This window comes from Silene latifolia, chromosome 2 (genome assembly GCF_048544455.1).
Source record: "Silene latifolia isolate original U9 population chromosome 2, ASM4854445v1, whole genome shotgun sequence".
NCBI lineage: Eukaryota > Viridiplantae > Streptophyta > Magnoliopsida > Caryophyllales > Caryophyllaceae > Silene > Silene latifolia.
Genome location: NC_133527.1, coordinates 6,778,863 through 6,803,692, shown reverse-complemented (window position 1 = coordinate 6,803,692; position 24,830 = coordinate 6,778,863). Strand labels below are relative to the sequence as shown.

The window sequence follows — 24,830 nt, the reverse complement described above, 5'->3', positions numbered from 1 at the left end:
TATCAACCCTTTATTTTTTTGTTTAAATCTTTAACCGTTTAATGTTGACAGTTTACAATCTTTAGCATTAAAAGAAAATGGACCTTCATTTCGTTTTAGAAAATGAAGATGATCTTGACTACAAATAAGAAATAACAATAGGAAAAAATTGTTGACATGCAACTAGGATTAATGGGTAGAGTTTCTTTTTATCTGACCATGGTTAATATATTAAACCCATTAAAAAGTTCAAGTTGTTAAAATAATTTTTTACTACATATTTGAAAACGATTTAATTAATTTTTTTTTGTTATTGGTACTTGGTAGGTTTACTACTAGGGTTTTTCTAACGTTTGTCCTAAGGACACACATTAAGAAGCCATAAAAGGAAAGATTCTTAGGATAATTTCATGATAAACTTAGAGATGAACTCATTATTGCCATTTTTAATGAAATTATCCTGAGAATCTTTCCTTATATGACTTCTTAATGTGTGCCAAAACTCTTACTAATAGGATTCATTAATGGATAAAAATAATTAATTAACTAAGGATTCATTTTAGTATTTTCTGATAAATTTGTGTAACACTCCTACCAAGTATTGACTGATTTTTTTTTACTAACCACCTCTCTAATGGCACATTTAAAACATCTCTTCTTAATACATTATTTGGTTGGTAGTTTTGGAATAGAGTTGAAACCCATCATATCATACCCCATTCCTTTTCATTTCGGCCTTATTATTTTTTTTCCCCACATAATTTCAGGTCATTTCAATTCAGTTCAGCTCTATTCAGTACAGTTTAGTTCAGTTCAGCTATTCTCTTTACAAATTAACTCTTTAATTCAGTTCAATTAAGTTTAACTCAGCTCAATTAAGTTAAACTCAGTCCAGCTCTATTAAATTCAGTTCAATTCAGACAATTTGAGTCCAAAAGAAAAGAGACTTCACGTACCACAATCGTAAGCTAAACTACACCTAAAATTTTAGTCACTCTTCCTAATAAGAATAAGATTAAAAACATACCCATAATAGATAGAAACTTAATTACGCACTTCCCTTACAAACCATATTTTGATTTGTTACACATTTTGGAATAAAATACGGATTGTCTTATTTGCTTAATCCAACATTTATTATTATATCCGTTGACCGTTACAAAAGCTTGATAGACAAATATTAATTTGAGATGTTAATTACATACTCCCTATATTAAAATTAATTATACTTTCACCCAATATCAAACCTATTTAATTATTTATTTCCATATTTTAAACTAATTGATTTTATTCTATATATTGCAACCTTCATTTGATTTCATTATAATCTCCCAACAAAAAAATCATACCAATACAACTACACACACTAATGGCACAACTTAAGAATTCCTTTGTGTTCTTTACCCTTATAATCACCATATTATCCCTTGTTTTCGCCACGGGTATGGCCCACCACAAGCATCACCACAAACACCACCATACCCGTATGGCGCCAGCACCTGCCCCAGATCACGGCCACCACGGTCATAGTCCAATGTCTTCCCCATCACCTGCACCCGCTCCTGCACGTGATCATGCTAATGTTGCCACCCCAATGTTGTCTAAAAGCCTTTTCATTTGTTTCTCTCTTATTGGAATTTCTCTATTCTATTGAAGTCTTATTAGTATGTTGGATGCATGATAAACCATGATCCTTTGTAATAAGTTATCATTAATAAAATTATATTGATCTTGGTTTTGCTTAATATTGCTACACTAAAACAACTATCACGTTTTCTAATGTTTATGTGATGTTAACAAAGTCGATGATTTTATGAGTAAGTAGATTATACATCTGATGTAGTTAATCAAATAGTATAGTTTTTGAGTATTAAGATAAAGTTTTTTTGAGTTTTAATTTTAAAATTTTGAGTTTTATTATAAAGTTTTTGAGTTCATCTACTTAAACATTAATCTCAAAAAGTTACATTATAACTCAAAAAAATTACTCAGGTTTCAGTTGATTACTCATCTAAAATACGTTGGGTCATCAACATAAACATCATTACTCATCAAAATACATTTTTATGTGACAATATTTAACGCTTAAAAAACCCAAATTCGAATACTTTGGGTATTTAATTTAAGAAAATAATTAAATAATTTAGGAGTGTATTATTACATGGTAGAAAATCCTACTAGTATAATTTTATTATTTTATTATAGGGTTTTTTAAGATGTGCCATAACAAGTTAATAAGGAAAGATTTTCATTAGATTACTAATTATGGTAAATATGAGTTTGAACTCTAATTTGTCATAATATATTCTTAACTTTCCCTACTTAACTTCTTATCAGAGGTGACAATCGGGTCACTCGGGTCGGGTCATATCGGGTTCGGGTTGTGTCGGGTCAGAATCGGCTCGGGTCGGTTACAATTCATGTCGGGTCATCTTCGGGTCGGGTCATCAGCGGGTGGCAAGGTGGGTCGGGTCGTTAACGGGTCAGTATTGGGTCAGGTTATATATAAACATATATTTTCTCATATGTTTTTAGTTTTAGATAGATAATTTTATGTTTAAACAACGTGTGGTGTATTAACTGATGTTTTTAATTGAAAATAATTAAGATTAATGTCAATTTTGTATTATTTACACATTATTAAGCTAATTCATTATCAGGTCATCTACCGGGCTGAGTCAATATCGGGTCATGGATCGGGCCGGGTCGGTTCAGGTCGGGCTCGGGTTGGAAAAAATAAGGGCTTTATTGGTTATCGGGTCGGGTTGGGTCGGTTCGGTTTCGATTCACCCAGTTTTCGGGTTGTATCGGGTCGGGTTTCGATCGGGTTGGGTCGGTTCGGTTTCGATTCACCCAATTTTCGGGTTGTATCGGGTCGGGTTTCGATCGGGTTGGATCTGCTTTTGCCAGCTCTCCTTATCATGTGCCCATTAAGAAAAACCCTTATTATTAATAAATAATATCGTTGAGTTCAATTATGCGGATTGAATTAGGGTTGATATATAATTATATACATATACTCCATAAAACAAGGGTGGAAGATACAAGTTGTATGAGCGTTGATCAGAAAGGGAAAGTCAGGTGAGTTGATAATTTCAGTCTCGATTTCTTTAATTTTATTCAGTTAAGATGTTTTTTCCCTCTCCCACTGAGATCATAACTCAGAGTATTTTACAAAATAATTATAAAAAATCTAAAAAACATCCTGATTTTAAATCCACCAATTTGACCATTGCGGATCACATTCGTACGTTTTATAGTCGTCGTCATCGTACGACGGATTCGGATTCGGACGAAGAAGAAGATATTACGTGGTTAGGCTCGAAACCTACGGAATTTAAAACAATTATCAAGATTAACCGAGGGAAGAAATTAAAGTTCGGAGTAATTAGACAGTTATTGTCTAATCACGGTAAGACGACTCACTTGGTACGATTTAATAAAGGTGTTATTGTAGACAAACATGTTGATTTCGACATTCTCCGAGGAAAATACCTCCTTATTTGTTGTTTCAAAGTCCCTATGCTCAGTATCGCTGCTGAGGAATGCCGTGCCATTATCGAGGCATACAACGAATTAACACGGATTGGGAACGGTTTTCCTTTTGAGTTAGTTGTCGTAGCTAACATGAGAACTGATGTTGTTGAATATAGTCGACTCGCTGCTTTCTATCACTTTTATTCCGCCTTCTCTTGTCTTGCAATACCCTTTTCTGATTTCCAGACTCGAGACTATATATACGCCTGTATGAGGACCGGCTTCTTTGTCAATCCCAAGGGAATTATTTTGCATACGCACCGAGCTCTTGACCTTTTTTTCTATTATAGTCCCGACTCTGTTCCCTTTCTCGACACCAATTTGAATGCGATTGATACAAAAGACGACCAATTGAGGTCCAGGTTGGATCCTATGTACGATACCCAGACATTGTTGTCCTGGTTGGATCCTACAAAACATGATCATCAACGGCCTCCTTTATCCCTTGCCAAGGATATTCTGCTTTGCCATCCCAATCTCACCCTCCGCAGATTACATCATCCTGGAACGGATAATGATGTCACTACTGTCGGAGATCTGTCCCGTAAGTATGTAGGATTGTACCTGTGCATTGATGGGAGAATCATGGAATTAATTAAGGAAGCCCATGACAATTGTTTAGCAAAAAAACAACAGCTCGAGATTGTACTCGTATGCCTGCCTTTTTACGATGAACCAGATTCGTACAATAAGTGCCTGGATCAGGCCGTGCAGGAACTGAATATCACTTCCTGGTTTCGTTTCGAGTACAACAGTAAGGTTTGTCGTAGGCTGTGGCGTATATTTGGAAATGGATATTTCAGTCCCGGGGAAAAGTTTATCATTATACCACCTAATTGCGAATCTGGTGAGCTCTGTGGAAGAGAAGTGATAACCAATTTCGGAATCAATGAATATCCCTTCACTCGAACAGCTATCCTAAGACGAAGGTTGGAGTATGTGAGATCGCTCACCCCGCTTTTTCCATTATTATTCAACAACAACAACTGTCTGATTCAGAATGGTGAAGAGTTCAAGGCCGAGCAGCTTCAAGGCAAGAACGTGCTCCTTTACCTTTCGTGGTGCGAACGTGAGCTTGACAGTCGGTTGATGAAGCATTACCCCGACATCAAGGCAAAGGGTTGGGAGGTTGTGTTTGTTCCCCTAGCATACACAGACCAGTATTGGAATGGACAAAGGCTGGACCGTGTTGTTTGGGAGAACCGTCTATGTTTGGAGCTGGAGGAGATGCCCTGGCCTTTTATGACTCCCTCTGCTGCAGCTAAAGCGTGTATCAAGGAAAAACTGTTTTTCGTAGAAGACCATGAAACCAGTTACCTGTTTGCTGTCGGGAAAGACGGCAGTATTGTTTCGAGAGATGTTCAATACCGACTAGAGACGTATGGGGTTACTGAATCTCTATTTGCTGATGATTTGGAACTCGACTTGGCTTCTCCGTTGGCTGATATGCCTTTATTCGAAAACTAATGTACATAAATATCAATCAAATAAACACAATCCTAGATAGGTTTCTAAGTTCTTTTTTTTTTTATGTTCATTTCAAAGTATGTACATTTTCGTTCTTCCTTTTTGTTTTTCATCTTCCCTTTTTTTATTCGCATTTTGAGGCGTGCGTTCACCCATGGACGGTTCGAAAGGATGATTCATGTCAGCCGACCCCATATCATTTTGGGATTAAGGCTCTGATGATGTTGTTGTTGTTGTTGTTCATTTCAAAGTAAATCACTATTTTCTTCTAGAAATGTTTCTAATGCATACAATTATATATACTCGGTGCTTGATTTCGGACAAGGAAGCTACTGTATATACACAAGGAAATTAAAGAAAGACATTCTCAGGAAGCAGTGCCTAATGACTCTTGGATGTCCAATACCTGTTCAGCTACCATTATGCAGGAATCTGCTTCTAGAGAAGAGCCTGAACTTCGGACAACCGGCTCCTTGGCTGCATTTAGCATGTCAGCTGTGCACTGTACGTCTGGTGCTATGCCTACCTTATCGATTTCATGTCTCAGTGGGGATAAATACTTGGCAACCGTCACGAATAAGGCAGATCCATCATGCAGTTCAGTAACACTCTGTAAGAAAAACCCATTAGTTTTGCAGCCTAAAACAGAATATGCCCTCAGGAGGCTTGAAGAAGCTAGTTAGGCATACTGGTCGCGAGTCAAATAAGGTGCCATTCTAAAAATGATCGATAAGGGACAATGTTCTACACATTTAGAAAATCTTCAACAAATACATACCTGGATTTTTCCTTTTCCGAAAGTTCTGTTTCCTATTAGCATAGCGCGGCCATTATCATGTAGAGCTCCTGCCAGAATCTCGCTTGCACTAGCACTTCCCTCATTGACCTATTTCAGTGAACAATAATTTAACACACAGCATAATTGAAGCATTGTACTGAATATTGATTGAGGTATTAGCTGCCATCAGTCGTATGAGCCTAGTGTCGTTCATTTACTTGAATATTCGCTAGGGTTGGAGCACAACCATGAATAACGGCCGAGTTTTGGCTATACCAGTCAAAATATGGCCACATATAAGCTTCTTTTAAGATCATAGATTACAATAATAGAACATTCCCTTAACAATTAAGATATTGATGCAGTGGAGCTACAATTAAGGATATTCAGGATGAAATTCTAGGTAAACTAAAACCAATAAATTGAGGATTCGGAAAATTACAAGGATTACGAGAGGGTCATGTGTCAAGGCATGACCGTCAACCATATTTATCGGAAATATATGGCCATCTCTGTCAATTGTGTACACTAGCGTCTCCTCTCCATCAAGCCACATTTGAGCCACATCAAGCCCTGCTCTCACTAAACCTCCCTGCAAATCATTCCGAAAAGAAAAGTATTCAAAAACTCAATAAAACAGAACCTGAGCTGAACAAGTCAATAACATCATCCTGCATTCCTGCATCTACCTACTCAGTTTCCTATCAGACGATGCTATAATACTAGACCTGCCCAAAACAAGAGTAACCTAAAGGACACACAATTTTAATTTGAAAATTTACATTTCAAGTTAACAATTTAAGTTTATGAATTGCTTACTGGGTTATTCCTGAGATCTAATATGTAGGAGTGAACATCCTGATCCTCCATTCGATGAATGACTTTCTCCATATCAGATGCTGCAGACTGATTCAGGACACATTTTAGTTAATGTATAACAGTCATTAGATCAGTTTTAAGAGAAGTCAAAAAAAAAAAAAAAAAATAGCATGGTCTACCTGAGAAAAGGCTGACAGTCGTACATAACCTGTCCTCGAGAGATGGCCGTCAGGGGTCTTATGCGGGATGATAGCACTAGAGATTGGTGAAAGCTTGATGTCTTCCCTAGGTAGATTGACCTTCAATAATGAAATGCCATGTTAATCAAACCAATACTCACATCCCGGATTCAAAACCCGTCATCATCAAAAACTGCATTAGTCGCTCCCTTCGCACTAAACAATAATACGGAGTACTGTAACAGTAATAAGAGCAATGCTACCAAGAACAGAACCATACCTCTCTGAAGCTAGGGTTGTAAAAAGTGTCTTTACCCTGCATTTAGAAATAAACTATGTAAGGGAAACTGACATTGATGAACTATGATGAACTAAGACAGCTCAATATATCATATGAATGTCGATGAAATTCATTTCAAAGTGAAAGTGAATGGCTCAGTTAGCTAGTACACTGTGAATTTTAACTCTGACAGTTGTTCCAGCACGGCCTCGAAGCTTCTGTGCTGCTGCTTCACTACCAACACCATCTAGCCTCTCACCTGAAGTTCCACAAAATATAAAGGTAGGGTAAAATGTATCAGAAAATTATACTCCGCATAGCAGACATTACTATCAGATCCAGGGGCACAGAAAAATTATACTCCGCATAGCAGACAACTGCATACCATTAATTTCAACCAATTCGTCTCCAGCATGTATTCCAGCTCGAGCAGCTGGACTATCCTCGACACAAGATACAATGACCTATACACAAATAGAAGAATCAATCGACTCAAACTGTGAAGTTTAATTACCAACTGGGGCGATGATCACTTGGCCACTGCAGCCCCCGAAGGGGGTGGCTTACATGGTCCATGTGGTGGTGCGGGAATGCATGGGCCCGGGGGGATTCAACCCCCTCGTCATCAAAAAAAAAAAAAAACCATATAATACAATCAGACCCTCTTCTATGAAGCGGGAATTCTACATTGCTTACCAAATGCCCTGTAGTCGGTTCTACATTGACGAACAAGCCGACTCCTTGTAAGTTTCCATCACTCCCAATTCTGAAGTTTTGGTACTCCTTCACAAGAAAAAACATAACATAAGCTAACGTTCTACGACAACCCACTGTTTTTCATAGACTAAGACATATACCTTAGGGCTAACAATTCGAGTAAACGGATCTCCTAAGCTAGAGACCATGCCGCGAATCTTGCTATAAGCTGCATCAGCAGATTTCAAAGGGAACATTTCTACCAGCGTTTGCTGCAGTTTCAAATCCCAATCTTGCAACATTCACAATACAATAAAAAAAGTATATAATATAAACTGATAACATCAATGTAATATCAAAGACAACTTCTAAGGGATTATACCTTGGTGGTTAAAACTGGGATCAATAAAGGATTCTCGTATTAATCCCCACGTCTCAATTAGGGTCCTTTGTACTCGATTTACCTGTAACATGCACATAAACCTATGTTACTCAGACTCTGCAAGGTATTGCCTATTTTGTTATACGTCTCATTTTTTGAGTCTAAAAGTAAATTCTTTAAATGTTTGTATCGTGTCACATATTCATTTCCATTTCCAATGCAATCAAAAACTCGTTCTTTTTAAAATTTTGATTATAATGAAATAAAACAAAATAATTCGCTGAAGTAGCCAACATAGGGCAATTTTGACTATAAGTCAACCTCTTCGTATTACCAACACAAACGTATATTTATATTCGTATTGAATTAGGCACCTCAACGGAACGGGACACCGGAAAAGCGAAAGTAAGCGACTCGGCCAACGCCGGAGAATCAGCACCACAAACTAAACCAATACCAATAACTCCAACAGCCAAATTAAACAACATCTTACTCACACCACCAATCAAATTACGATCACCTTCATCACCAATCTCCAAATCTTTCGAAGAATCGCAACAAATCTTCGGAACAATTCGACAATTCGACCTAAACCTAATACTACTGGTTTGATTTGCGCGCGAAAATCTATATAACGATCGACGAGAATGATTATGCAATAGTTTATGATTATGATTATAATTGTGATTATGAGATGTGTAAGACGTAATTGATAAGTTAAGATCGAGATTAGAGGTGAGAAAACTCGATTTCATGTTGTTAATTGGGGATTTTTCGATCAAATTGGTAGAAATTGGAGTTTTTTTTAAAAAACTTTTTAGGGTTTATGAAAATAAAATTAAAAAATGATGAATGTTAGTTAAATGGCGTTAATAGATTCTTGTGGGACCAACAAGTAGTTGAATCTAGTGAATAATTGTGGTGTAGAAGTTAGTTGCGTTGCCAAGAATCTCACTCAACAAAATATCAGGTTTGTAGTTGCCCATTTGTCTAAAACAAAACTAACACGCAAAATAGAATACGAAAATGTGATAAAGAATACGAAAATGTGATAAAGAATTTGCTCTCGACTTTTATTTTCAAACACATTGTTTATTCAATGTAATAATCAAGGATAAAATGACAGGGCCTTGATCAAAGCCTTGTTCTTTTAGACTTCATTTCAGTTCATTTCAATTCATTTCAGCTTTTTTAAGTTCAATTCAATTCACCTATAATAAGTTCAGTTCAGACATTTTCAGTCCAAAATAACAGGGCCTGAGGGAAGATGGCGAGATGGGTTATTGGATTTGGAGGGTGGTTGTTTAAGCCACGAATTAGATTAAGGTAAGATGCGTTGGATTTGAGTTTAGTCTAGTTAATTTAATTTTTTTAGAGGTTTATGTGAAACAGTTGATAAGTAGGATTTTAGTCGCGTTTTGCCTCTCATTTATACCTTATTCCGACTCGTTTTTGCATGCTTAATCGATTAAATAGCTCATTTAATTACTAATTTATAATAATTAATCGTCTTAACTAGATTTAATAATTAGTCGGATTCTTGTTTAATATTAGTATTGCTATTGCTGCTATTACTCTATTATAATAAAGTGTAGGTATTAAGGAGCAAATTGGGTCGAGACGAATAAGACGAGGATCGAGATAGAAGATGGGTGGACAAATACAATACAAATTTAGGGGAAATGGGTCAAGTCAAAGTCAAACAAAGCATGACCGTATCCAATGAATTCACCCGTCTTCGTGTTTGTTTTCCCTGACCTTCAGCACATCACCATTTACCATTACTCAATTATCCACTCCTCATCACCATTTCACACCAAATTCATAATTAAACACCAATTTTCATTCCACCAATCCACAGTGGCGGACCCAGAGCTTTTACAACGGGGGTGCACAATTGAAAAAAAAAAAATTAACAATACAACAAAATGCTTAAGTATTAAACTTCGTCTTACATAGTAAACAACATGCTACAAAAAGAAATACTAAATATTTAAAGTCATCCTACGAGATTTCATGTTCTGAAAACGCTTCAATACATCATCATCACTAACTTGCACAAAAAAATCTTTCTCTATATATGTAACTAAACAATGATTCAAGAGTGGATTACCCATGCTATTCCTCAACCTGTTCTTCACAAATGTCATAGAAGAAAATACTCTTTCAACACTTGCCGTCGCCACCGGGAGTATCAACACAAGCTTTAAAAGCTTATAAACAAGTGGATAACAAACATGTTTATTTGTTTCAACAAGCAACATAGAAAGCTCGCTAAGATTCTTCACTTGTTGAAATCTTGAGTCTTGTTTCATGTCACTCTTATAGATATCAAGTTCAAACACAAGATTGTCTTTATCAAGAGCACAAAATTCATTAGGATAAAACTCGGCAAGCCGCATCAATTTTTTCTTGTCAAAAGAAGCAAATGAATTAACCGGGCTCAAACAAGCCATACACAAGAGCAACTCCGTATTTACCTCGTCAAAACGATCATTAAGTTCAAGAAGTTGCTTATCGATAACACTTAGGAACATATCGATGCGAAATCGTTCAAGGTTGGTCTTCGTATAAAAGAAGCTCCTTGATCTTCCACGAGGGGCATAAGAATCACTCATACTTGGAACATCAATGTTAAGTTTTGCACAAAAAACACTCACACTTTGAAGGAAATTGTCTCATTCATGATCCCTAGTGTCTTGCAAATGCTTCTTAGTCAAGTCAACAAGAGTCATTGCATTAACAATATCTTGGTCTTTTCTTTGTAGTGCCTCACACAAAGAATTAGTATACCCAAAGATGACTTTCATCAAATGTAACATGAAGATGAACTCAAATGATTCAAGATGGTCCACGGCAGTTTGAGCTTTAGCACGATCTTCGTTACTTTTTGCATCTTTACCAACTTTAACAAGAACGTCAATCATCGAGGAATACATAACAATAAGATTCATGATTGATTTATGATGAGAACCCCAACGAGTATCCCCCGGCCTACTTAATCCAAGTTCTTGATTCAATCCTTTCCCACTTACAATTTTATTCAACCCCAAAGCTTCTAACACTTTTTTAGCTTGAGTCTCTCTTACCATTTCTAACTTCTTGCAAGATTGCCCAATAACATTAAGTACAAATCCAAGTTGTTGAAAAAAAGATGCACAATCACAATTCTCCTTTGCAACCGCAACAAGAGTCAATTGAAGTTGGTGTGCAAAACAATGAACATAATAAGCGGAAGGAGAATTTCTCATTACCAAATTTTTAAGACCATTAATTCCACCTCTCATGTTACTAGCCCCGTCATATCCTTGACCACGAATATTTGACATAAGCAATTTATGGTCACCAAGTAAAGTCTCAATTGCTTTCATAAGAGTTAGACTAGTAGTATCATCAACCTTCACAATACCAAGAAATTTTTCACACACCTTGCCCTTTTTATTAACATGCCTCAAACAAATGGCCAATTGCTCTTTATGAGATACATCACTTGACTCATCGGCTAAAATAGCAAATAAATCATTATCAAGATCTTCAATAATCAACTTAGTAGTTTCTTTTGAACAACACTTGATGAGATCTTTTTGAATTTTTGAGGAAGTTGCTTTGTGGTTCTTTGGCGCCTTGGAGAGAACAACTTTAGCAATGGTTTCATTCTTTTCGGCAAGCCATTTTAAAAGTTCAATAAAATTACCCCGGTTACTTGAATTCTCACCTTCTTTATGTCCACGAAAGGCTAATCCTTGTTTTAGAAGATATCTTAAACATTGAAGAGAATATAACAATCGAGATTTATAAAGGTTTTTTGTTTGGATGCTCACCTTCTCAATCTTTTGAACTATTGAGGTTTTTTTATTAATGAAGAAAGTGTATTTCTCTCTAGCTTGATTGTGAGCACTACCAACGCTACCCACATGTTTCTTTAACCTTAACGGTTTATCCCAATTATTCCATCCATGCTTCACAAAAGCATCTCCCAAGGACATTTGGTATCATCCTTGAACAAGTAACAATAAAAACAAAATGCGGCATCATTTTGGACACTATATTCAAGCCAATCATATAAATCATACCAAAGAACATTAAAACGGCGTTTCTTCTTACCGATTAACGTTTGAGGTAATTCATTTTTGGATAATCTTGGTCTACAAGGCTTCTTCTCAATAAATCTCCTTCTCACATCATCTCTTTCATTGACCGGGTAAGACAATATTGGCACTCGTTTTCCCGGATCATTTGGTAAGTTGTACTCTTCTTGATTATTTTCATCAAGTTCCTCATCTTGATTATTTTCATTAAGTTCCTCATCTTGAATATTTTCATCAAGTTCCTCATCTTGAGAATCTTGGTCAATGTTAAGAGATGACAAATAAGGTTCTTCATTGTGAGAAAATGATAAGGGAGGTTCTTCATTGTTAGGAGACGGCAAAGGAGGTTCTTCATTGTTAGAAGATGACAAAGGAGGTTCTTGAACATTTTCATTCGGTTCATTATTTTGAGAAGATAACAGAGGAGAAGACGATGAAGAAGCTTTATGTGCCTTTCTTTGTGTATTCCAAAAAGATTCTAACCTTCTGTATTTCGTCATTAATCTAAATTGAAAAACAAATCGATTAGTAAGAGTCTAGAAATCTAGAATTCTAATTGGAGTTTCTAAATTAGCTTAGTTTGTTTCAATGTTTCATAAATAAACAATTAAATTAATTGAAATTGCAACTAGTAATTAGACATTAGTAAAGTAATCAAAAATCAAAATTCACAACAAAAAGTTACAAATAAACAACCCAAAATCAAAATCAAAATACAAGACATTCATAACAATTTCAAACTAGAAACCTAAATACCAAAATTGGGAAAAGGGAATTAGGGTTTGAAAACTTAAAAGTATAGAGGATATAAATGATTGAATAACTTACAAGGGTGTGGTGGGCGGCGGTGGCAGGTGACAGACTCACGGTGGTTGGCGGCAGCCGGCAGCGTCGTCGATGGTTGTGTGCCAAAAAAAAAAGAGCCGTCGATAGTTTATAGTTATGTGTAAAAAAAAAAAGAAATAGGAAAGGGGAATTATTTGGGGAATAAACACAAAAGGAGAAAAAAAAACAGCATTTAAGAGGTTTAAGAGGTTTCGAACCCGCGACCTTTCACTTCATAACCAAGTTCTTAACCAGCGCACCACTGGAAGAATACTGATAGTTTATGGACTCTTATTCTATATCTTTTTGTTTTTACAGGTTTTTTTATAAAAAAAAAAATTCCGCAAACCGAGGGTGCGCACGTGCGGTGCTGTGCGCACCCCTCGGTCCGCCACTGCCAATCCATTACCAGTTACCACCTTTGCTACTTTCCGTTTTTCATTCCACATCCACCACCACGCCATACCCAGCTCAATTTAATTGCTCACCTTGATTCGAAATCGAAACCCGAGTGCGAAATCAGACTCCGTCGAGCCGCCACCGTTTCTCCTGCACTCCACCACAATCACCGGCATCAACATCAGCCACCCTTCAATACGACCACTACCATACTCCACCACGAGCAACCCCAATCAATCACCATCCCTCAGCAAACTCCGTTTTCCGTCGCCATCAATTCAACCTCAGCTGCTCCGTTCAATCTCAAACAACAACGAGCAACATCAATTAGACCTCCACTTTTGATCTAACGCTGGAATTGAGCAATCATAGATCTCAAATTACCTTTGAATAGAAACCCGAGTTGAATTTGCAGTCGATGCTTTTAAGGAAGAAGAAATCAAGTTGGGGATTTAATTGACTCTACCGGGTGAATCGTGCAGCCGAAGGAGTTAATTATGCCCGGCCGGGTGAAGTTATACCCGGGCGGGTGCAATGTTGCCCGGTCGGGTACAAGTTTTGAGGGAGTTGTTTCCTGTGTCACGTGGTCTTGGGTAGAAGAAGACAAAGGGTGTTTTGGCTTTTGTAGGAGGGGATTGTGTTTTTGGGTATTACAAGTGTGTCGTGTGACACAATTTTGGGTGGATTATTATTATTATTATTATTATTATTATTATTATTATTTGTATTAGTGGTATTATTAGAGTAGTATAAAAGGGACATAACATTTAACACACCTTACATTAGACACTATCTTAGAAATTAGACTAGATTATTATTCTCTCTCAATATTGTAGAACCCTAAATTTATTTTCCTCTTACCCAAATTGTAATCTTTACTCAAAAATTAATAAGGATAATAATAAGGTCGCTCATGAGCTGGCTCATTTGAGGCCGTGGACATTAGGTTCTCGTAGGTGGTTGGATTCCTTTCCGTTGGAGATTGCTGATGTAGTTGGTATTGATTCTATTAATAGTACTACTTAAACCTTCGGGTTTAATTCAAAAAAAAAAAAAAAAAAATTAATACAATTGTTCTCTTGTTTATCCAAGTTCTTCATTCCATCAATTCTAGTTTCCATGTAATTGGTATAATTCTTTACTCTTATTTCACTCTTTAATTTCAATTGTTTACATTTGCCTTCTTTTAAGTTTTGTTTAATTGTTTATGTTTGAATACTACTTCTTATTGTTTAATTGATGTTATTCTCTTTCTTGTTCATCTTTTCTTTGTTTTCCATTGTTGGTTGCTCTCAAAGATTGAATCTTTGAGTTACTTGTGTTAAAGGTTGTGTCTTTTAGTTTAATTCTCACCCATTCTTAGTTTAATTTGTCTTTCTTCATAATTTGTGTTGGATATTTGCATGATTAGTAATAGAATTTGTTCTTCCACCATGTTTATGCTTAAAGTTTCCATCTTTGTTGTTTCTCTTGCAATTAGGAACATGATTAGTAAGTAGTCTTTCACTAGGACTCGGTTTGACCCGACATGAGTAACTTCACTAATTGATTCTCATAAAGGTTAATTGTTTGGGGAAATTGGTGAGGGTAGTTTAGAGGAATTATATGGTTTATGGATTGATTTTGGGTAGTGTCGACTTGTGACCCTTGTCCACCAACGAGAGTTGGTTAGGTTGTAAGTTGGGTACCCGGAATTCGACCCTATTGCTAACCTAGGTTGAGACCGAAAGGGAGAACCGAGGGAGGGTGCCTCTAGACTAGCGTTTGAAATCGACCCTTGAGAGAGGGAGTGGGATGACCCGGATTACGATGAGTACTTAATGACCTTGACCAATTTCTTGACCTCTTTGAGAAAGTGCACGTTTTTGGGGTTGTTGAGTGTTGAGTTAGGGATTCCGACCTTCGAACCCGAGAGGGGGGTTGGTGGGTAGTGCTAGTGTCCTATTTCGAACCCGAGAGGGGGGTCTTAGGCGAATTAGAGCCATCTCCTCCTCACCTTGTTACCCTTATGATTAGCCTAGGGAATTAATTGTGTGAAGTTACGAATTATTGTGGGAGAATCGAGTTCTAGGCTTTTTAATCATTTGATTTACAACTTATCTTTCCTTCTTGCTCATTTACCTTCCTTTTGTTTAGTTTGCATTTCATTTTGTTTTAGGTAGCATTAGTATAACAATCTCATCCATTATTGTCGACTTAGCTAAACAAAGATTTAAAACGATTAATACTCTCCCTAGCTCCTCGTGGGATCGACCCTCAATAGTGTACAACGACAATCGTGCACTTGCGAGGTATTATTTGATAACCATCAACAGTCTTACAATATAAAACAATAACATAAATAAAGACTATTATGTTTGTTCTTGTGCAATTGGTTTTACACTTTTACTTAATACTGTTGTTCCAAAAGGGTGTTATTTACTCTCTTCGTTCCGGTCATTTGTTTACCTATTTCGGGTGTGTCGGTTATTTGTTTATCTTTCTATATTGGTATATTTTTTTGAAAAGTCGTTTGATCATCCACATAGCCTGTTGTCCACTTATCACTCAACAATAACACTCCAGATGATCCCTTCTCTTTTTCTCAGTCTTTGTGTCAAAATCAAAGGTAAACAAATGATCGGACAGAGGTCAGGCGGAGTATTTATCAACAAACAAACTTTTATAGTAAAGAATATCTCTCTGGTCACGAAATTAGTTTAGTAATAATGATTATGATTTGTTATCTACTCTAATTTAGTATTGATTTTAACTTTTGGAGATTATTAAAATTTCCCAATTTTGGTTTTTTCTTCAATTGATCTTGATGATCACCATCCCATATGAAGTTAGCCAAATTCCAAGTTCTACTCCTCCAAAATTAGAAGTCCTAATGCGTTTCAGTTTGGGCCCAACAGAATGGTCATGCACATTAATTAGTACTCCATTCATGGGCCTTCATATCTTCAGATCCAATGCTCTGAGCCCATTCAATCATAAACATGAAGTCCATTACGAAATACAACATCCATCAAGCTCAAAATAAAATTGCCTTAACACAAATATGGATTTTTGGCACATGTTAGAAAATCCGGTAAATGTATCATAACTTAATTTTAAGGTATTTTTGTATGAAATAATCCTTTCACCCCAAATATTCCATGAAAGACCATTTGTGTGTTTTTAACATACATAAAAGTAAATATTTTATTTCATATTATCATTTTTTTATTTTCAACATTTATTCACGGTCAAAGTTTCAAAATTATTGTACTTTGATCAGAAAATCAAATTGAGAAGATTACTTGGGATGGAGAAAGTAGAACATTATTTAAAATAGAGAGAGTGACAAGAGGGAATCAACAAATGTTTTATCTACCAGTCTGTCACCTCATAATAAGTTACAGCGTCTTATATTTTGAGTACCACTCTTCATAACTCTCTATCGACTAAGCTAGTTAGATAATGACCATAAAAGTAGATTATTACAATAGACAAGGACGGATTATGCAAATGGATTTAAGAAAAGAGTGATCACTAATCAATAGAAGTTGTAGTTAATTAAGAGCCAGACAAGTCATTTACAATTTCTTATAACCATCAGTCAATCATCACCAATTTAGCTAAACATGCACACAAGTCTTGAGGGCATATTAGCATCAAATTTTGACAAATTAAAACAAAAAAGAATGGTACACAATAACTCAATGCATGCATTGTTTTACCAAAAAATATGAACCCTACATTCCATGTGCCTTTAAAATAAAACTCTCTATTGATTATCACTTATCAGGATCGGCTAATAAGTAACTCTGATCCTGTTCTTTTTGGCTGATAGGAGCTGGACTGAATTAAATTATATGTAGTTGAACTGAACTAAACTAAATGCAGCTGAGCTGAACTAAATGGAGTTGAAGTAAGAGTTAATTTATGAAAAGATGAGCCGATCTGAATTGAAATGAACAGAAATTAAGCCAGAAAGAACATGACCTAGCTAACAGGTTCTCATCAAAACCAAGATCCCAAACTTTTTAAAGTGTAATTTGATAACTAAATGTCCACTTTCGAGTACCATCTGCCATCGAGGCCTCAAATGGTCTTTTAAACTCGGGGCTTTTAAATTTATATCTGATAGTTCTGGCGATTATTCGAGTTATAATTAAGTGAGTATATATATTTTGATAAAAAGAAAAAAAATGGTTGGAAATAAATGCATGTGATGTCTTTATAACAATCATTTCAGATGTGAGAATGTCAGTCCAATCAAGTCTATGGATGAGAATGAATGGATTTAAGTAAATATTAAGGTCCCCCAACACTAGAAATATTAAAGCATCCGCCATGACATGTTGAGATAGATAGTGCAAATCTGTGAAAAGTGGAAATTATTCATGGCAAATTAAAGCTGCTCTCTCATTTATTTTTATATATTTTTTGTCAGCTTTTCTTTAATTTGGGTTTTTTTACAAAAGTATTTTCCTTGGATTTCTCGATAAGTAAAATATCCGTCAAATGTTTTACGATTTCAACGTACACATACAACAGTTTTAAAAGAGACTTATTAGATAAAATAATATGTTGCACTTTATTATTGAATAGATAGGACGACCTGTACTTGGACCGACCCGGGCAGACCAGGCTCTTTTGGTCAGACCCGAGCCAGGCCAAGGTGGAAGGGCGGGGTTGGCCAGGCTGGGACATGCTTAACGGGCCCGAGACGGGCTAGGGTCGGGCTGATAGGCCTGACCTAAATTTTTTCCCTAAAATAGACGGCTAGGCTGGGAAAATGAAACCCGGCGGGCCAGGCTGCCCGAGCAGGCCATGTGGGTGGCAGGCTAGGGGTGGATCGGCCCTTGGTCAGGCCGGGCTGGCCTGTGCTGTTGGCCAGCTCTAGATAGGAGAAAGATGGGCAATGTTGTGCATGTGATTCCATGGCTCAGCAGCATATAATGACGAAAATTTTGCATGGTCCAAGATTTTTCATACGTAAGTGAATTTAAGTTGAGTATTTTCCCCATCATATTTGTTCGGGTAAATTATACTCCCTCCATTCCGCTCAATTGTTATTCTTTTATTTTGGCACAAAGACCAAGAAAAAAGGAGGGGACAAATTGCTAAATGACAAGTGGAACAAATTGAGTGTGAATAATCAAATTGTTCATTAAGTTTATTCTTAAAATAAAAAGAACAATAATTGACTGAGACACCCCGAGATTTTTTTTTTGGTTACAATAAGCGGGATTAACCCATAAGATAAAACGAAAACAAAACTAAAGAAACAGAAACTAAAACAGACGAACTACGCATCATGAGCTGGTACAATCCTCGGCCATGAAACACCACCGATGTCTTGTTGCATCAATCGGAATAGTTGATTCGGAATCTCACCTGGCTCCCACACCACAACTTGGTTAGCTTGCGCAACCCCAACATTCGCTAACCAATCCGCCCAATTATTTGCTTTTCTATAATAAATGTGATGGATTTTAATATTCCATAGAACAGGACAACAAATGACCGGGACAAAGAGAATAGATGAAGACGTTATTTGTGCATGACAATTGACAAGTATGGTGACAAAATGACAAATATTGATTCTAATGAGTTTTGAGCTTTCGTCGTTATGGATACTTAATACTCCCTCTGTCCCGGTCAATTGTTGTCCTTTCGTTTTGGCACAAAGACCAAGGAAAGAGGAATATGCCAATAACTAAATGACAAGTGGAACAAATTGAATGAGAATGATCAAATTACTCATCAAGTTCATTCTTAAAATAGAAAGAACAACAAATGACTGAGACACCTAAAAATGGAAAAGGACAACAAATGACCGGAACAGAGAGAGTACTTCCCTTAACGATTGAAGTCACTCAACCTATTCAATTAAAAGGCCAAGTATAGATATCCTAACACTCGGAAAAATATTGTAAATAAACTTAATTAGTTACAAATTATTATATATATTTACCAAAAAATTGGAAAGCAATTGAGCTTCGGTATCTTAACTAGCCTCCTCGTTTCACCACTGTATGTTATAGGACCGAGATGCGCCTCTTTGACGGGTCGAGGTAGCCTAGGAGACATTTCCAAAAGCCACTAAAGAATAATGACATACGAGTTAAAAAAACACTTGCATGGTCGTATTTGAACATTTCACCGTAATTTCTTGGGGAAAAACAGATCTAGATATGCACCACAAATCACAATCTACTCCTTAGTTAATAATATTGTCAATCGTTGATAATTTGTCAGACAATATTTTGGACTGTGCCTCATACATGTGCCTACGATTGGGGCCCTAATTAACAAGGCTGCTAAATGAATGTACGTGATTTCGGACGCATATAATTATGATGGTACCTTCTAGCTAGTACTCCGTAGTACACACTACGGAGTATAACACTATTATTGATCGAAATTAGGGTGAGCTGAGAAAAAAAAAGGAAATAAAAAAAAATCATATAAAATGGTATTTTATTTTATTTTCCTTAATAGGAAACGAGTCATTTTATTAATAGAACATCATCCAACGTAGATCACAAAGGTTTTTTTATTGATTTACATTTGGACAGTAATTGTTAAATGAAATGTATTAAGCGAATTATATTTACGCAAAAAGGTAAAAAGGAAAAAAAAGGAAACTTACCTAATACATTCCATCTAACAATTTGTGCCTTGTGAGTTATCTTCATTGATGTTATAAGTAATTTATGAGGAGTTGGTCCTTGATTGGAAAATTATTGAAGTTGATATAACTTGTTTATAAGCCATGTGACTTAATCTTACATCTTACTACTCCTTTCTATTCTCTAAGATCGTCTTCCAAATTTCCTAAAACGACAATTTCACAAATATGTTTCACTTTTCATATTTTTGTCTATTATTTGTGGTTATAATAACTTGTGACCCGACATTCTCTCTATTACTGTTATTTACAACCACATATAATCATACCCGCCACTCAATTTTTGTTCAAAACAAATGTGAAAAATCTTAGAGAATAAGAGGGAGTATTATATATCAAATAGTATTACAATGAAATTTTAGAGGATTTATTGACCTAGGACAATGCTTGTAAAATGACGATCATCACTACCTATAGGTAAAATTCGAAAATTATAGTCAAAGTGTTCAATTTGTTTCTAAACTATTTTATTACTAACTGTGGATGGACATACCACCGATACTGGATATCTATACTTACCGTACTAATGTGCTTCCTAAATAATCAATCTACAAGTTTATCCAATTTTCTAATTTCAAGTCCTAACTCCGCTACAATCACTTATAAATTGTGATCGAGTAAATAATACCTCATCTTATAGGGCAATTCAAGTTAAAATCCAAAATGTAAACTATTTGAAATTTGTCCTTATGTATGATAATAATGTGTGATGGATTAAGTAGTAGACTGTCAGGAAGTGCATATATATAGGTAACTGTCTATGCCTTTGGAAGCATATCATTTCATTGCTTTAGATTTGGATCATGTAGTCTCTCTTTCAGGCATTAAGGGTCCTAGGTCTTTATTCCATTTGTCTATAGGCTATGTCTTCATCATATCTTCACTTCAACTTAATAAATAAGTTCATTTTTTTTTTCATTTGCATCAAATATTTTCAATTTATTTTACTTCGATTAATCGTGTGAAGCGATACTGAGGCAAACCATAATGTATGGAGTAACATATATGTATAAATCTACAGCGAATCTTGCTTGTGACCGTCCTTTCAAGAAGACCTCTCACAACCAGAAAGGTCTTTTTGAAAAGACTGTCTACAATGAAAAATTGTGATAAATCTAAGTCATCAATTCAAATATCTCAATGTCCACAATGGTAAAGACGATTTTCCCTAATAAGTGAATCTACATTTAAGGTAACGATAACAAATGACTATAAGTCTATAACAATATCGACACTTTTATTTGGTTGTTTGATTATAACTTGGCTTAATCACCGACAAACGTTATTCAAGCTCACACATGAACAAGACATGCGCTTAATTAACGTGAATAGTAATATAAAAGTAGCTAGGCTAGGCTGCATCTTTTAGAAAATGAAGAGGATCATATTCCCTTTTAAACCATACTCATGAAGCTATATCGTACTTTTCATTACAAGAGATCAACCGCCCTATTAACCTCTCTCGCTTCATGACCAAAATTGATTCACAATCGATCCTTAAAGGCATCATGTACGTTGCTCCTACTAAACTCCTAACTCCACCATTGCTCTTGTCTTTCAAAGTTTTATTTGTTGACTCATTATGCTCCTATAACCTCATTTATCTCTAAAATTGAATTTATTTATAATGGATAATGATAGATCGTCACCAAATGATACCGACTTATAATACTCCCGTCATATATCTTTGTGTAGAGACCGTCGTTCTAGGAAACCTTATATATTGTACATCAAAGCGTAATATTGAGATTCAGTACCAGCTAATAATAATAACGTCGTCTCATTTTCCTCCGTGAACAATTTGCTGCTGGTAATCATAACTTGTGGGTCAAATACTGTAAATGCAGAAAGTTAAAACAGCCAACATCGATGTAAAAGCAATCTTTGAACGTTAATAAGAATATAGGAAGATGACTCAGCCCACTTCCATCAAAAGAAGATGAATTACATACCCTGCTTCTATCGACATGACAGTAGCTAGGACGCTCTCGTTTGTTACATTTGTTTCATTTCTCTCATAAAATAAAGCAAATGTAAATTATTCACTGAGACAAATGGAGTACTAATACATACTTCCCTAAATCCCTAATCCTCTCTATATTTTTTATTTTTAGATCGCGAGTAATCTACTCGCGGTTGCTTGGGTTGTTTCTTTCAAGATACTATATGTTAATAATATATTTCAAAAAAGACAAATAAAGAATGATAAAGAAAATAACACACAAATTTACATGGTTCAGTAACGGTGGGTTAGCAACGTAGGGCATAAAGAATGAGAGTTTTATATATATTGAGGAGTTTACGGATTTTCAGATTAGATTCAGATTGTTATGATATGCATAATTGTTAGGGTGAGGCTTAGAGAGTTTATATAGTACTATCTAAGACCTAAACAGACCCAAAACAGAATCCTAACCCAGACAGATTAATGGATACCGTCATAGTTGTTTGGAGCAGCGACTAACAGATTCAAAGCACAGATCCAACACTATATAGTCAAATACACTATTTTTTTTTTTAATAAGGTAAGAAACTTCGATTGATCTATAAAGTAGAATTAACATACCGATCTCATCTTTTCGGATGAGCGAGGTAAGCTGAAGTCATCAACCTTTAAACCACATTAAAAGAGTTAGACATAAATATCAAAAAGACCACGAGCCTATATAATCAGCAATTTTATTGACCTCGTGAAAACAAAGTTAAATCATCACTTCCTCAAAGAAAGTTTAACTTCATTCTTCATTCTTCATATCATTGATAATACTTGATATTTCCCATGAAATTGATGATTAGGCCTCTTTAAAGTTTGATTGTTTCATTTATGTGAGTAAGAAAAAGAATTATTCATCACCACTTGTTTAATTATAATAAATTATACTTCGTAATACTTATCACTCACACAAATTAACTTTAGTACTAGGGGTAAAGCTAGAAGTGGCAAACAATGACACGACACGAACCTGACACGAAATTAACGGGTTTGGTTTGAGACTCAATGACCCATTTATGTAAGTGGGTCGACACGAACACGACACGATATTTAATTGGATTGGGTTAGGGTTGACCTCTCTAAACACGAACCCGACACGAATGACCTGTTTACTAAATTAATCCTAATTTTTTTTTGATCATGCATCACATAAATATACTTAAACTTTCAAAATATGGACGTGACACGAAAACCCGACACGAACCCGACACAAAATTAAAGGGTTAGGGTTGAGGCCTTATGACCCATTTATGTAAGTGGGTCGACATGGACACGACACGAGACTTAATTGGGTCGGGTTTGGGTTGGAGGGATTGTGACCCGTTTACATGTGACACGAACACGAACCCGACACGACCCGATCTGTTTGCCAGGTCTAGGTAAAGCCAGACAAAGGTTAACATTTAGTGGGGTCCTTCGCCCCCATTGAATATTATTGGAAAAATCAAAGCATTAATTTTAGTTAAAATTTCAAAATTTTCTTTTCCTAATTTACTCTCTGTAAAATTAAATTAACTGTTCGTCGTTGTTGGAGGTCATTGCTCCTTTTAACATCAAATTCTGGCTCTAATACTCCATACTCGAAATTTACAATAATCTTGTTAGTGAGACACTTGTGTCATTTGATAATAAGCTAAATCATGTTGATTGTGAGAGTGAGTTTATTTTTGTAACTAATATAATTCACATTGCATGATTATCTAAAGACATAAAGTAGTCAGGAAATATTTTATAAAATATTTCCATATTTTATCTTAATTAAATTTTGACATCGAAACTATCATTTGAATGACTTCCTCTTTTTATTTTACATATAAGAGATCAATTTATCTGCAAGACGGTTCTTTATCGAGTTCATGAAAAAACCCGAGTATATATTTATTCAAAAAAAAAATATCGATAAATTTGAAGTTCTCATAGTAAAGACATATTTATTGAAAAAGTTGATGGGAGTTTTTGAATTTGATGTCTTTCTTTGAGTAGATTTGACAACTTTTTAATGATACAAATGAAGATCTATCCACCAAGGAATGCCTCCTTGTGGAATCCATGCACATCTACACAAATGTCCCACACTCTCTCAAAATATATGTTTCCAAGAGTTACCACAATATATTTGATATCATGATGTGATTGCCCATCTAGGTCTTTTTTAACCACCACACAAATGTTATGTTGGTCCATGAGGGTATGTAGTATGATGATTATTAGGATTTATTTCTTCTTTGGTGCACTATTTTATGAGATTTCATGGACGTGTCCTCGTACCTCATCAAATATTTAATTTACTTCATAATTTTGAGGATTAAGACCTTAATATAAGGATGAATTTATTTAAAAAAAAGAATAAAAAAAGTTAACAATATTTATTTCATCATCATACATCTAGACTAATATTTAGGTTTGAGGCAATTAATGTCTTATATTGGACCTGGCTTTTATTCAACATCTTTATAGAATATCGAAAAAAATCTATGTATGTATGCTGATTATCATACTCTATTCTGATCTATAAGAGTAAATGGACTTAAGACTCTGTTATTATCGGTTGAAAAAAAAAACTGAATTGAACTTAATGGAGCTAAACGAAATTGAACTGAACTAAATGAAGCTCGGCTGAACTGAAGTAAAAGTTAATTTGTAAAGAAATGAGCTGAACTGAATGAAGCTGGACTGAATGAAGCTGGACTGAACTGAACTAAAATGAGTTGAAATTAAGTCCGAAAAACAGGGCTAATCAATGA

General features: G+C 35.5%; 4 protein-coding genes across 4 annotated transcripts; 1 reads left to right on the top strand and 3 right to left on the bottom strand.

The window, feature by feature from the left end:
* The first annotated feature begins 3,606 nt into the window (after window positions 1-3,606).
* On the top strand, window positions 3,607-4,983 carry LOC141632959 (uncharacterized). The gene has a single exon (XM_074445459.1). It carries the CDS (start codon window positions 3,607-3,609, stop codon window positions 4,981-4,983), a length of 1,377 nt encoding a protein of 458 aa, XP_074301560.1.
* Window positions 4,984-5,213: 230 nt separating this feature from the next.
* LOC141642152 (carboxyl-terminal-processing peptidase 3, chloroplastic) lies at window positions 5,214-8,963 on the bottom strand. Its single transcript, XM_074450849.1, has 12 exons — window positions 8,492-8,963; window positions 8,118-8,199; window positions 7,897-8,027; window positions 7,736-7,822; window positions 7,425-7,503; window positions 7,210-7,298; window positions 7,040-7,075; window positions 6,760-6,879; window positions 6,581-6,667; window positions 6,204-6,353; window positions 5,762-5,869; window positions 5,214-5,593 (listed from the first exon to the last, which is right to left on the bottom strand). Exons 1-12 carry the CDS (start codon window positions 8,870-8,872, stop codon window positions 5,351-5,353), a joined length of 1,593 nt encoding a protein of 530 aa, XP_074306950.1. The 5' UTR covers window positions 8,873-8,963; the 3' UTR covers window positions 5,214-5,350.
* Window positions 8,964-10,102: 1,139 nt separating this feature from the next.
* LOC141632956 (uncharacterized) lies at window positions 10,103-10,735 on the bottom strand. Its single transcript, XM_074445456.1, has one exon. It carries the CDS (start codon window positions 10,733-10,735, stop codon window positions 10,103-10,105), a length of 633 nt encoding a protein of 210 aa, XP_074301557.1.
* A 60-nt stretch (window positions 10,736-10,795) lies between these two features.
* Window positions 10,796-12,705, bottom strand: LOC141632949 (uncharacterized). The gene is made up of 2 exons (XM_074445451.1): window positions 12,222-12,705; window positions 10,796-11,859 (listed from the first exon to the last, which is right to left on the bottom strand). The coding sequence occupies exons 1-2, from the start codon at window positions 12,703-12,705 to the stop codon at window positions 10,796-10,798; spliced, it is 1,548 nt and encodes a 515-aa protein (XP_074301552.1).
* Between the last annotated feature and the right edge of the window lie 12,125 nt (window positions 12,706-24,830).

Coding starts and splice junctions, on each gene's coding strand:
- LOC141632949 (XM_074445451.1), bottom strand. CDS start 12,705: ATGACGAAATACAGAAGGTTAGAATCTTTTTGGAATACACAAAGAAAG. Junction 11,860..12,221: donor ATTACCTCAAACGTTAATCG/GTAAGAAGAAAC, acceptor TTCTAAAACAAG/GATTAGCCTTTCGTGGACAT.
- LOC141632956 (XM_074445456.1), bottom strand. CDS start 10,735: ATGAGTGATTCTTATGCCCCTCGTGGAAGATCAAGGAGCTTCTTTTAT.
- LOC141632959 (XM_074445459.1), top strand. CDS start 3,607: ATGAGAACTGATGTTGTTGAATATAGTCGACTCGCTGCTTTCTATCAC.
- LOC141642152 (XM_074450849.1), bottom strand. CDS start 8,872: ATGAAATCGAGTTTTCTCACCTCTAATCTCGATCTTAACTTATCAATT. Junction 7,823..7,896: donor CTCGAATTGTTAGCCCTAAG/GTATATGTCTTA, acceptor TTTCTTGTGAAG/GAGTACCAAAACTTCAGAAT. Junction 7,299..7,424: donor CGAATTGGTTGAAATTAATG/GTATGCAGTTGT, acceptor GTGGAACTTCAG/GTGAGAGGCTAGATGGTGTT.